The following is a 13,716-nucleotide window of genomic DNA, read 5'->3' as shown; positions in this document are numbered from 1 at the left end:
TTACTCGAAAAATGGTGAGAAACCATGCCGTTGGTTTTTCTTATGGTTTGTCCCAAATTTTTCTTTTTACCTTATTAATTTCACTTATTATTAACAAAAAATGTTTAGAAACTAGTTACTACTGTATTTCAACATATAGATGTTTTGTTTGTCTTAATATATTTGTTTGGTTCCTGCGCGGAAAATTATTAGGCCAGCATTTCATAGCCTTTTTAGGTTTATAAGACCCTGAAACTAAACAGAATATTTCCACAAATTGTTGTTCAACCTTTTTTAAATACGATTTTCAACTTTTTTTTTCAGCTTATCTCTTTGCTCTCTTCAGTGACTTTTATATTTAAGACTGTTTTTTCAACCTTTTTGTTTTTGCAGAGCCTTGAAATTAAGTGAAATATATTAAGAAACTCTTTCCAGCAATCTTCAAAATTTTGGTCCCTGCGGCCAGCACTGAAGTTATTAAAACGGTCTTTCAAAATCTATTATTTCTACAAACACCTGAAACTAAACAGAGTATTTCAGCAAATTAGTTCGGCATATTTCATTGGTCTCTTCAATGAAATTTATTTTGCCTGGTTTTCTTATACCTTTTTACCTTTGCAGAACCCTGAAATTAAACTGAATAATTTAAGAAAATCTTTCCTAGCATACTCTAATATATTCATTTAAAAATTTTCAACTTATGTTCTTGGCCCCTGCACTGAAAACTGTTAGAACGATCTTTAAAACCATCTTAGCAAACTCTTGATCTTTACGTTTTATCATCCGAAGTGATTTTAGTTTTAGCATATATCTTTGACCTCTTCGGTGGAATTGATATTTTAGACTGACCTTTCTTAAATTTTCTACCTCTATAGAACCCTTAAATCAAACTGAATATCTTTAAAAACTCTTCCCCAACATACTTCAAATTGCAAATTTGAATTTTTCAACATATTTCTTTGGTCCCTGTACTGAAAATTATTTTAAAGGTTCTTCAAAACATTTTATCTTTACAGAACCATGAAGTGCTTCGGTAAGTGTTTTGGGCTGGTCTTTCTCAGCCTTTTAATCTTTGCAGAGCCCTTAAATTAAACTTAATATCCTGAGGAACCCTTCCCAAACATACTTCCACATATAGTTATAAATATCAAATTTTCAATAATTTTTTTTGGCACCTGCACCGAAAATAATTAGATGTTCTTTCAAAATACTTCTTTTTTTTACAGAATCCTGAAATTAAACAAAATCCTTCAGCCAACTCTTCGTCAGTGTGCTTCAATTTTGTTCAGCATATTCAACGACATACATTTATTGCCCAACATATCCCAAGTTTTTGTTTCCCGCGGCGAAGTTTATATTTTAGACCGGTCTTTTATAGTTTTTTTTTTATCTTTGTGGGACCTATAAAATAAATTGAGTATCTACATGGAACGCTTGCCTATCATATACAAACATACGAATTTCAAATTTACTAATTCAGTTTAGGATCAGTCTTTCTTGTAAAACTCCTAGGTAACTTGGACTGAATTTTAGAATTTTCGAACAAAATTTATTAAGAAATATAGTCTTAAACTGTAAATCAAGGTCTACCTCTCCTGCCTCAACAGGTTCCACCTTGTTTTACATCTATGCCATGGGTACTGCCTAAATGCTTCGATTCCCTTGTTACACATAGAACCTACTAGCAGGTAACGACTTGTAGGCAAGAAACAACAACAACTTGTTAGACAATAACAACACATTACTGGGTTCAGATATTTAGGATACTCTACAGCATTTTCTGATGACACTTTATTCTTCGGATGAACTACCCCGAAATTTGTATTTCTCAAGTCTATTTTGAAAATTTCCATTTACTTTTGAGATTTTGGGTGCTTATGAAGTGTTCAAAAATATCAGCTTTTTTTTACAGTCAAAATTAGCCAAATATCCTGGCTCATTTAGAATAATTATGAAGATAATATTTTAGATATTTTTTCGTATATTATCCGATCTTAATGTCCTTTATTTTAAGTTGTCAGTAAACAGGTTCAATATTATGTATTGATTTCTAGAGAAAACCCTTAAGTACTATATATGTAGGTATTAAATATTAGCCTTATCTAAGTTTAGATGTTAGCTTAAATATTAATTAATTATTAGTTCTTGATGAGTATTAAACATCAATTATTAGGTGTTGAGAATTATTTGTATTTTTCACTAAATATTTATATTAGCCTACCTTGTTATTTTTGCTACCTTAATATTCTTATATTTTTTTGTATAATCAGCATTTGAGTCTTTTCGAAGTTGTTTCCCAAATGTATCTTTGAAAATTTTAATTTTCATAATTTGTTTTGTAATTTTAATTTATTTTTATTATGTAATTTTTATATATTTTTATAGCACTGAGGACGACTTGGCTAAGGTCCTTGTCGAAATATTTGCTTGGTTTCGTCTTCATATTTTACCACTGTTGGATAAAATTCCTCGTTTTCTCACCTATTTGATTTTATTTTTTCATTTATTATATCTTTCCCTCTTTTGGTTTCTTAAGTTACGTTTTGGATTTTGGAGCCTATGACGTGTTCAGAAATATCAGTTTCTTTCACAGTCAAAATGAGCCCAATATCTTGTCTTTGTTTGGTTTATAACTATCAGTCTCTACCAGATATTAACTGTGCTTAATAATTAGAATAAAAATTTCAGGATTTGTGTCGATAATTTTAAACTAAAATTAGGGAACTGAACTTTAAATAGCTTAAATTGAGGAGTGCACACTAGAATAGTGAAATTTCTTACTTAGTCCATTTTAATAAGTGGACTCTTTGGCTTTAAACATTAACAGTATATTAACGCTTAGACCTTAGGCCTTCATGTACTTCTTAAAATTCATTGCCTCAGGTCACACGTTTTAAGCAACCTTTGAACAATACATACGGCATCCCTTCGTATTTATTTTCACGGTAGTTTGCATGGTTTTGCCATACTTAATCGTAAATCGTTCTTCCTTTTAAAACCTACAGAGACTTTATGCGGAACTTTAGTGTTGCATGGAGCCCCGGTGAGAAGCCATTTACCTTAGAGAAGCAAGCAGGAGCCTCAAGTAATCGTTTAATAATCCTAGACCAACAAAATAAACTCTTGGACTACTAACCATTTACCTTAGAGAAGCAGGCAGGAGCCTCAAATAATAGTGTAATAACTCTAGATCAATAAAATAAACTCGTGGACCCCGAAAAACTTCTGCAGAGCCTTAGGATTCACGAAGACATCAAGCAAGAATCAAAAGACCGTTCAGCCTTGATAGTAAATCAATAAACTGGAATCCTGGAGTTGGGTAATAAAGTAAAGCTTTAGGGCATAACTTACCTTCAGGGGGTGGCTCTAAAATCTCATCTTTAGAAAGTCGTGTTACTAGACTCTGTAAAACAACGGAATCCAACGCCCATCCTTTGTGACACCTTGTAACTTCCTAAAAGTAAAGAAAGATGAAGAAAACACGAAGAAAAAGGATTGTCCCAATTAATTGTGCGTAATTAGTCACAAACTGTCTTGGTTTTTTTGAAAATCACGAATTTTTTATATTTTTGTGAATCAAATATGCGTAATATATTTACTTTTGTAAAAAGCTTGACTAAAAAAGCAGTTGTACTAGCGATTTGCTGGTTTTGGTATGAATACTGGATAATAATAATTCTACGGTTTCAAATTTTTAGCAGAAGCTCGAGAAAAGTTTATATTACTTCAAGAAATATCACAAAAAATATGTATTTATGAATACATCAATAGTTCTTACTTAAAATATATCGGAAAAAAAATACATTTACGAATACGTCGATAGTTCTTTGATATAGACTATAACAAACTGATAGCTAAATTTAATGGCTAATGTTCTTTAAAGAATTATGGTCGTGTTTTAACATAGGTCGTGTTAACATAGGTCGTGTTTTATATATATATATATATATATATATATATATATATATATATATATATATATATATATATATATATATATATATATATATATATATATACGACACGCACGGTTTGAAGATAAACGAAAACGAGAATCAGAGCGTATCAAAAATAAAAAATAAGAGCAGAGACACGCACGGTTAGAAGATAAACGAAAACCAGAATTAGAGCGTATGAAAAATGAAAATGAATAGCAAAGAGACACGTGGTTAGAAGAACAGCGGCGTCGTAATCTTCGTTACCAACAACGTGTGCCACAAAACCAAGTACACGCGTACGAAGATGTCATAAACTCAGTAAATATAACATATAAATCTTTGGGACCCTTCAACGTTGCTTGTATTCACTATGGAGCCCTTCATTTTCCGGACGAAAAAGTAGGAAACTTAGGTAATTCTTTTGGAGATTGCTGCTTGCATGGTCGAATTGCAATTTCGCCACCTCAATTTCCTAATGAATTGGTTTGCATTTTTTTAGGACGCCAGTTGCTCTCTGAAGAGTTTCATAAACGTATTCGAAACTTGAACTCGTGTTATGCTCTAACTTCATTCAACGTAATCGATGATCGAACCATAAATAGTCGGAATATATTTAATTTTAAAGTAGCTGGACAAATTTATCACAAAATCAATTTAGTGGCACATCCGTCACAAAATACTGAAGGTGAAAATGAGCCACCTTCATATGGCCAACTGTACTTTTTAGACCCCAATGAAGCTGTTGAGGAACGCCTCCCACATCCTTTAAATTATGGGGTATCTCATATTCTAATGAATCTCTTGGAAGGAATATTGAGAGATTCAATCGTCTATGCCAAAGGTTACGTAAAAATGTGAGAAGTGGAGGATAATTCAAATCAACTTGCTGCTTCATTGGGACAACAGCCTCCAAACGTGCAGCTGGTTTTTGCTTTGCCAGATGGTGTCGATTATAGACTTTTTAACCCTCCCACATGTAATGAAGTATGCGCTGTGCTTAGGCTTAATGCTGAACATAGTTTTCTATCAAATGATGTGGTTGTAAAACAATGTGGCAAAAATCTTATCATTTTAAAAATACCGACCATCGTTTGGAGCTCTTTACGTACCCATAGTTCTATTAAACTGGAAAGTCAAGATAGTCAAAGGGTTACTATTTCAAACACCTTATGTAAGTCATCCACATATAATACGACTTGAATATCGCTTTTCGACCTGAATATGCGAAAAGCCTTTCTGTGCAAGCTGTAACACCTGATCTGCGTAGGATTGGTTTCAATGTTTTGCATTTTGGCGGAAGACTTTCCCAACAGTACCTCGTTGATACCGCTATTCGTGATGAGCGTGATAATATTGTTTGGATAAAATTTAACCAGAAAACTATTATGAGTGAAAACTAAGTAGGTGTTACATGACTTCTTAAAGACTTAGCCTAGAAAAAGGATGCATTCGTTGGTGAAAAAGTTGTACTACCGTCATCATTTCTCGGATCAACACGCTATTCTGCTGAACATTTTGACGACGCCTTGGCTATTGTTCGTCACCTTGGACCCCCAGATCTCTTAATAAATATTAAGCTTGATGATAACTCTATTATAGAACGGTTTCCTCAATATCGTTCCGATCACATTACTCGAATTGCTAAACTAAAATTTGACGATATAATCAATAATATTGACAAGATTCAGATATTTTAAAAAGTGGCAGCATATGTGTATACGATTGAATGTCAAAAACGTGGACTACCACATATGCATTTGCTATTGATCATGAGTCTTCAGGATCGAATCCATAATCCAATTGAATTTGATGATCTTATTTCAGCTGAAATTCCAAATTTCAACAATCCTTTATTCAGAGAATTAGTCTTAAAGTGGATGATTCATAATCCCTGTGGGAATTTAAATCCAAATGCGAGCTGTATGATTAATAAAAATGGAAAATTTCAGTGCCGCTTCGGTTTTCCAAGGCAGTACAATTCAGTTACATCTCTAGCGGATTCTGAAAAATCAAAGTATCGACATCGTGATGATCCAAAATTAGACGAAATGAATAGAGAAGAATTTTCACATGACCGTACTATTTATCGAAAAGATTCTAATAATCGCCGAATTACTCGTGATAATTTTCAAGAAATATAGGTCCGGTAAAGTATCTATATAAATACATCTACAAGCGGCATGTCAATAAAGATTGTCGAAAATCAACGGTGCTTGGTTTACAATGAAGCAGAAACCCATGTGGAAGGACGCTGCATTGCACCAACTGAAGCATGCTGGCGACTCTTTAGTTACGATGTCCAGAAAAAGAGCCATGTCGTTCAAATTTTAAAGGCTCATTTGCCAGGACGGTATCTAATGCAAAATATCACCCAATACCAAGGATATTTGGTAGATATTGGACAACAAGGCTCAATCTTGGAAACGTATTTTCGACACAACAAGGCGTTAAAACAAATAAAAAAGAAGGAATTTCTCTTTTATTGGGAAATTCCTGAACACTATATAATGAAACGGCAATACCAGTACATGGGAACAAAGAATCCGTCGAAAACGTGTCATTGGATGAATTAACAACTTAAATTTTGCAGCTTTTCCCGAGTGCTTCTATTTACGAGTAATTTTGTATCATGTGAAGAATGCAATAAGTTTTTGAAGATCTTAAAACAGTTGATAACGTTGCATATTCCACATACAAAAAACCATGCCTGGCTCACGGCCTTGAATTCGATGATAAACAGGGGTTCGACACCCTAGAAGAATCGGCACTGTCCAAAATGCCTTCTGTAATACGAATACTCTTCACACAGATTCTTGTTTTTGGTAATCGGCAGATCCAAAAGCTCTTTGGAAAAGATTCAAAAATCAGTTGTTGGAGGATTTCATTTTGCATGCAAAACGAAATAATTTATCTAAAGATCTTGCAGTAAAGCGTGCTTATCGTATTAGTGCATCGAAGTTAAATACGATGGTAATAGAAGGTCGAAATTTTAGTTTTTGGGTGGAATGATACGGCATGGACAACATTGAGACCTATGAAAATGACCAAAACTTGGAATTTCCAAATTCTAGTGAGTCAACTGTTACTGGAGATAGTATGTATCGGCTTCTGCAAGGAAAACAGCTTGAAATTGTTGACAATATTTTACTGGCTGTCAATGATCCCGATTATTTTGGGACAGAATGTTATTTCATAGATGGACCAGGTGGTACCGGTAAAACGTTTGCTTATGAGACCTTGTTTCATTTTCCGTCTGGAAAACACTACAACGTTAAATGTGTGGCTTATGCAGGAATACCAGCAACTTTATTGCAATTTGGACTAACAGCGCAAAAGACCTTCGGCTTGAAAGTCCTACTTTCTTCAGATTCTGTTTCCTGTATAAGACCTGGTTCGAACAGAACTTTAGAATTAGCCCAAGTAGATATTTTCCTACTTGACGAAGCACCAATTCTTCCCAAGTATGGCTTACAAAATATGGATCAGTTGTTACAGCCTATTGCAAATCCAAACCTACCATTTGGTGGGAAAATTTTAGTTCCTGAAGGTGATTTCCGACAGTATTTACCAGTTCAACCACGAAGCAACCGCAGTGAAACAATCGATTTATCAATAAAAAAAAGTCAATCTTTGGAAGAATTTCAAACATGTTTCCTTCGAGAAAAATATGCGGGTCGATCCTGAACGGAAGCATTTGCAAAGTACATCCTCGAACTGGGAAATGGAAATCTTTATAAAAAATGAACTTTGTGAAATTGAATTAAAGGAAGATATAATTTCCAGTGGCAATTTAATCAAGGAAGTATTCGGAGAATGTTTGTCTAAACGAAGTTTCGATTTAATGAAGGATCGAGTTATTTTAGCTTCAATCAACAAAGAAGTTTGTTGATTGAAGCGAAAATTGTCGATCGCCTTCCAGGAAAATACAAACTGTATAAAAGTTACGATTCTGTAAAAGATAAGGAAAAAGGAGGAACTGAATTTACTCCAGAATTCCTCAATTCAATTGACACAGCAAATTTACCACCACATGACTGAAAATTCAAGAAAACTACGATAGTTATACTTTTGCGTAACTTAGATATTTCAGAAGGGACCCGTGTACAATGGGACCTGTCTTATTGTTACTGAATTATGTAACAACATAAACAAGGCGAATATAATTACTGGGGAAAAATCAGGAAAAGAAGTCCACATATCCCGAGTTACAGTGGACTCTAGTAAAGGTCAATTTGGACGTACTGTTCAACGATATCAATTTCCAATTCGACCCACGTTTGCCATGACTATACATATGTCGCAGGGACAAACTTTTGAATTTGTTGATGCCGACCTTAGTACTCCAATTTTTAATCATGGAATGTTATACGTTGCATTTTCTCGTGTGAAAAAACAACGTAGCTTAAAAGTTCTGCTACGTCCTGAAAATGAACGAAGAACATGTAACGAAGTGTGGAAGGAAGCTCTAACAACTATCAACGAAAATTCTTATTGTTAGAGTGATATTTCTTTTTTGATCATCAATGCCTACCATACCTTTGTTAAGAAAACAAATGACGTCACGTGATAAGATGTAAAATTTAACAAGCTGGACCATCAATTGCGACAACATCAATACGGACATCTAAAGCAAAGGACATTGCTAAATTGTCTGAAGTAATCAAAATCCAAAAATATATCAAAAATGAAAATGATGAGCAAAGACACGGGCGGTTAGAAGATAATCGAAACGACAATTAGAGTGTGTTCAAAATGAAAATGAAGGGCAAAGACACACAATGTTGGAAGGCATACGACACCGAACAAGTAAGGGAGTCAAAAATGAAAACGAAGAGCAGCGAGTCAATGAAATTCAACCTGGACAGTCAGAATCAAAACGTATCAAAATTAAAAATGATAGCGATGATGATTGGATTTGGGATTTTGACATGGAAGGTCATCAATGCCAACCATACCTTTGTTAAAAAAAAGATTTTCGGCGATATGTATTTCATAATGTTGATTTCCAACGCATCAGTTATCTATATAATATAATGTCTGTTGCAAGGCCAAAAAAACGAAAGTTTGCCGTTGCATTTACTATAAATGATGATTCTTAGGAACCATCACCTGAACCATCAATAAGATAAGATGGTCAAATCGACAACCTGGACCGTCAATTCAGACAACACCGATACGGGCAGATAAAGTAAAGGCCATTGGTAAAATGTCTGAAGTAATCAGAATTCAAAAACGTGTCAAAAATTAAAATGAAGAGCAAAGACACGGGTGGTTAGAAGATATACGAAAATTAAAATAAGAGCGCGTAAAAAATGAAAGTAAAGAGCAAAGATAAACGCGGTTAGAAATATGTGACACCGGGCAAGTGTTCGAGTCAAGAATGAAAATGGAGAGCAAATGCCTACTATACCTTTGTTAAAAAAAAATAAATAAATAAAGGTTCGGCAATACGTATTTCATAATAAGGAAAGACAAGCCGAGGTAAAACGAACCACACAAATTGAAAATGATAGCGACGATGACTGGGTTTTGAAATGGAAAAGGTCATCAATGCCTACCATACCATTTAAAAGCAAAAACCTGGACTAGATAAATCGTTGGAAGAAAAAGAGTTTTTGCCACACCACCTGAACAATTAAAAGAAACAAAGGCTCAGCGATATGTCTTTCACAATGACAAAAGACAAGCCGAGGAAAAAGAAGGAGTTTCTTTCCACCACCTGAACAGTTAAAAGAACCAAAGATTCGGCGATGTATCTTTCATTATGATAAAAGACAAGCCAAGGCAAAGGGTCAAATTAAAAAAAAAACGCATTTTTACAAAGGCACCACATCTAATTTAAGGTCCATTTGGACGTCATGACATCAAGAAAAGGCTCAAATTGTCTGTGTCTAGAAGACAAGCGTGAGAATCGAGTGAGAAGTAAGAATCCATATATAGAAGCCTGCCGAAAATTTGGTTATCAGAGATGATGAAGGAAGCCTTGGTGATGGTAGAAGCAGGGTCAAGTTGAAATGAAGCCTAAGGGATAGAGTTCGATCCTCCCAAGGTTCTTTCTGTAATTTACTCGGCAATGAGCTTGTACCTCTTTTGACCCAACTTCCCTCAGCTCATTTGACAAAAAAAAGAAATACATCCTTTGAATAATGGACAAAGCTAAATGATCTGAAGTAACACTCAAAAACTTTTACCCTAATTATGTGAACAATCATTGTATTTAAAAAATGTAGTGTTGTACAAAACAACACTCTATGAAAAAAAAATGTATGTTAAAAAGCCCCCAACCCCTTCCACAAAATATGAGTTAACCATGTTCAATCGAAACTCTGGGTATGGCCCAAATAGAAAAGAATACATTTGATTCTTTAATGATAACTTCTGAGAATTCAATAAAAATCATCCACATATGAATGAAATGTATACGTTACTGCGTACGCGTGCATCCACTAAAAAACAAAAAGAATAGCAACAAAGGCACTAAAATAGGTTTTTATTGCATATTGTGACATATTTCCCTGATAACCTAGCCTAGTAACCCAAAATACATGTTTTTTTTCAGAAAGACGCTTTTGAAAAATCTGTGCAATTTACCTATAAAGCAATGTCGGCCGATTGTAGTTATTACTAAGATAAGAGGGATCACATATATCTAAAATCTTCATCGTGTTGGCTAGTTTCAGATAAATCGTATGCAGGGATTCAAAAGAATAGGATTCAATATATGCCATACACTGATTTTTTCTTTTTTGTTGTTGTTATTTTTTTCAGTTTACTCTACCTTGCATTCCCTTCAAAGATACCTGTGAAAAAGGCTAGTTTTTTCATATTCTTTTAAAACTTAGTGCTCGAGTAATACGATATGTTTTCCTTTTTTATAAAGTCATTAGAAAAAGATGGAAAATTTCCTAATTTTTCAAAATTTTTTCCCCTTTTCCTGATCTAGATATGAGCTTCGGAAAAAAAAGCTCAGAGAATGTTAGCTGTTGAAAAAAACACCAGAACAGTATTTCTTGCAACAGTGATTCTAACACTGAAACTGTGTAAAAAATTAAATGAGAGTAGGGAAAGTCACCTATTGTAACTTTATCATATTATTCCGCGTTTTTTTTATACATACCATCAAGACCGTATCCAGGGGTGGAGTTAGGGGGTTTGAACCCCTTTCCCCCAACTTTTTTCCGACCCTTAAAAACAAAACAAAATGAATATAGACACATTTTTTATGCGTTTTTTTGTTGTGTATTCCCCCCTCGAAATAAAAATCGTTTTATAAAACCCCCTCGGAAAAAAAAAATCCGGATATGGCCTTGAACACCATTCACCTAAGGGATACTTACCCCTGTAGATGGTTTATTTAGATTATATTGAACATAATGGATCAGTGCCATCTGTATTTATTAAAGTGTGCTGGATTTATTTATCTCAAAAGGAGAAAAATTACCTGTCGCATAGCAGTTAAGAAGCCTTGTGGATTGAAGAATCCTCCCAGCCAGAAGACGCACGGAGCACTTCTAAAGCACCATCTAGATAGTTGGGAATGGCGATCAATTAGTTCTGTGAACCAAAAACCAATAGTGGTCGAGTCCCATGAAATCTATAAATAAAAAAATTATATTTTAATCCATTTTAATCAGTTTAATTAATTTGTAGCAACATTATCAAACTGGATGTTTCATTTAAATTATTATTCCTGAAAATCTTTAAATTTTGAAACACACTGAACTAAAGTTCTAGCACTAGCTAGGTCTGAAGACTTACAAATATGTCTAGGATTAGCTAAATGTTGAACTTGGCATTAGGTAAATCTGACAGTGAATATACCTTAAGGTACTTCGGTAGCAGAAAGTGTACCTCAACTTAGGAATCACATTAGAAAGTTGTTTCTTTTCGGGAATTTGGTAATGTTAATGGTTATAGAGAAAACTTTTTGTCGTTTTTTGTTTTATTATTTTATGTTTTCTACCATTTGAGTTGTACTTTTTTCTATACTTTCTTTAGTGTTTTCTCCTCTTTACTATTATTGTTGTTACTCCATGTCTTTTTTTTAATTAAATAAAAAAACAAGTTTTTTCAACTGAAAGTGAGGAGCAACATAAAAACTTAAAACGAACTGAAATTATTACGTATATGAGGGGATTCGCCACCTCATTAATACCTCGTTCTTTACGCTAAAGTTCGAATTTTGTTCCAATTCTTTAAGAATGACCCCTAAATCACAAAAACCGTTTAATTAGTATTTATAGATCTTTTGAAAGTACTAGAAAAAGACTTTAGCGTAAAGAGCGAGGTATTAACGAGGTCAAGAATTCCCTAATGTACGTAATAATTTCCGTTCGTTTTAAGTTTTACTGTCGCTCCTAACTTTCAGTTGAAAAAACTTGTTTTTCTTATTTAGTTTCTGATCGTTTTTTAAATACTCCTGGGAAATCCGGCACCCTCTTCATGGAGAATTCTCTTCCCCCATGAAAGACTCCTCCATGGAAAGATCCTCCCACAGTAACCTACTCTCCCCCCAGCCCCCTCCCTACCAGAAAAATAGCCCCTGAAAATGCCTGTATACTTCCCAGTAACCAATAATACATGCAAACAATGGACAAAGTTCATAACTTGCAGCCCTTACCCCAGGGACCGTGTCGGATTAAGTCATTTTCAAAACCACAGTTAGGAGATTTTTCGACTATGATGAAAATCTCAAAAATTTCATCCGGTGACTTTGAGAAAAATGAGCGTGGGAGGGCGCCTAGTTGCCCTCCAATTTTTTGGTCACTTAAAAGGGCACTAGAACTTTTAATTTACGTTAGACTGAGCTCTCTCACGATATTTTATTACAACTGGGTTGATAGGATCACCCCTGAAAAAAAATCACGCATCTGTGATTTTTATTCTGGCAAGAATTACAAAATTCCAAAATTTTGCAGATAGGAGCTCAAAACCTGTACAGTAGGGTTCTCTGATACGGTGAATCTGATGGTGTAGTTTTCATTAAGATCTATGACTTTTATAGGGGTGTTTCCTCTTTTTTTCGAAAATACAGCAAATTTTCTCAGGCTCGTAACTTTTGATGAATAAGATTAATTAAAGTTTATATGTAAATAAAACTTATATATTAGAAATCAGCATAAAAATCTGATTCTTTTAATGTATCAATTGGTATCAAAATTTTGTTTTTTAGCGTTTCGGTTACTATTGAGCAGGGTCGCTCCTTACTTACAGTTCGTTACCACGAACTGTTTGATTGGTATGCTGAATTGGCATGGATGACATCCAACCGCTCTCTTTTTCAAGCACTTTTTCTACTTTATTGCGACTTGTTCTCCCATTGAGTTTTGTTTTTGTAACTAAAATTGCTTGAATTGAATTTTATGTAGAAATGGCTATTGTTATATTCTTATTCCTGTATACTTGGCTTTTACACTATGTTACACGCAGATCTAAAACTGTTCGCGGAAGCTATTACCAGGGGGCACGGCTAAGGGGAAGAAGGCCCCTTCCAAAGTTTCAAGGTATCGGCGCACAGCGACAATGGCTTGCTTCGAAGGTACCTGCTTATGTGGGCAAATTCGAAGGTGTCGGCAAGCAGCGCCAACGCTCGTCGATTCGAAGCCGACGAGATGTCGACAGCCTGTAATTTTAATATATGTTTGAGTGATTTTCAGTTTTCCTAATCTGATTCTTTCTTCAAATTAATATATGTGATTTGACACACACCAAATTATTGCGGTCCAGATCCCAACTTGTTTGACAGGTCTTGCCGGGAGGGGGGCTGACTTTATTACTGCGCATGCAAAAGTAAATTGAC

The 13,716-nt window shown here is 34.5% G+C and overlaps 1 protein-coding gene across 1 annotated transcript in view; it reads right to left on the bottom strand.

Moving 5' to 3' along the window:
* Dhc1 (dynein axonemal heavy chain 1) overlaps positions 1–13,716 on the bottom strand; it is a 432,221-nt gene that overhangs the window by 39,184 nt on the left and 379,321 nt on the right. Inside the window, exons 47-48 of the mRNA XM_089098586.1 lie at positions 11,359–11,511; positions 3,331–3,433 (exon numbers count right to left, since the gene is read on the bottom strand). Coding sequence (XP_088954712.1) covers positions 3,331–3,433; positions 11,359–11,511 — 256 coding nt within the window. The remainder of the gene's footprint in view (positions 1–3,330; positions 3,434–11,358; positions 11,512–13,716) is intronic.

The sequence above is a fragment of the Artemia sp. Qi Xiang Cuo genome, chromosome 13 (genome assembly GCF_049724085.1).
Source record: "Artemia sp. Qi Xiang Cuo chromosome 13, ASM4972408v1, whole genome shotgun sequence".
NCBI lineage: Eukaryota > Metazoa > Arthropoda > Branchiopoda > Anostraca > Artemiidae > Artemia > Artemia sp. Qi Xiang Cuo.
The sequence above is the reverse complement of the archived record's forward strand: the minus strand, read 5'-3'. Positions and strand labels throughout refer to the sequence as shown.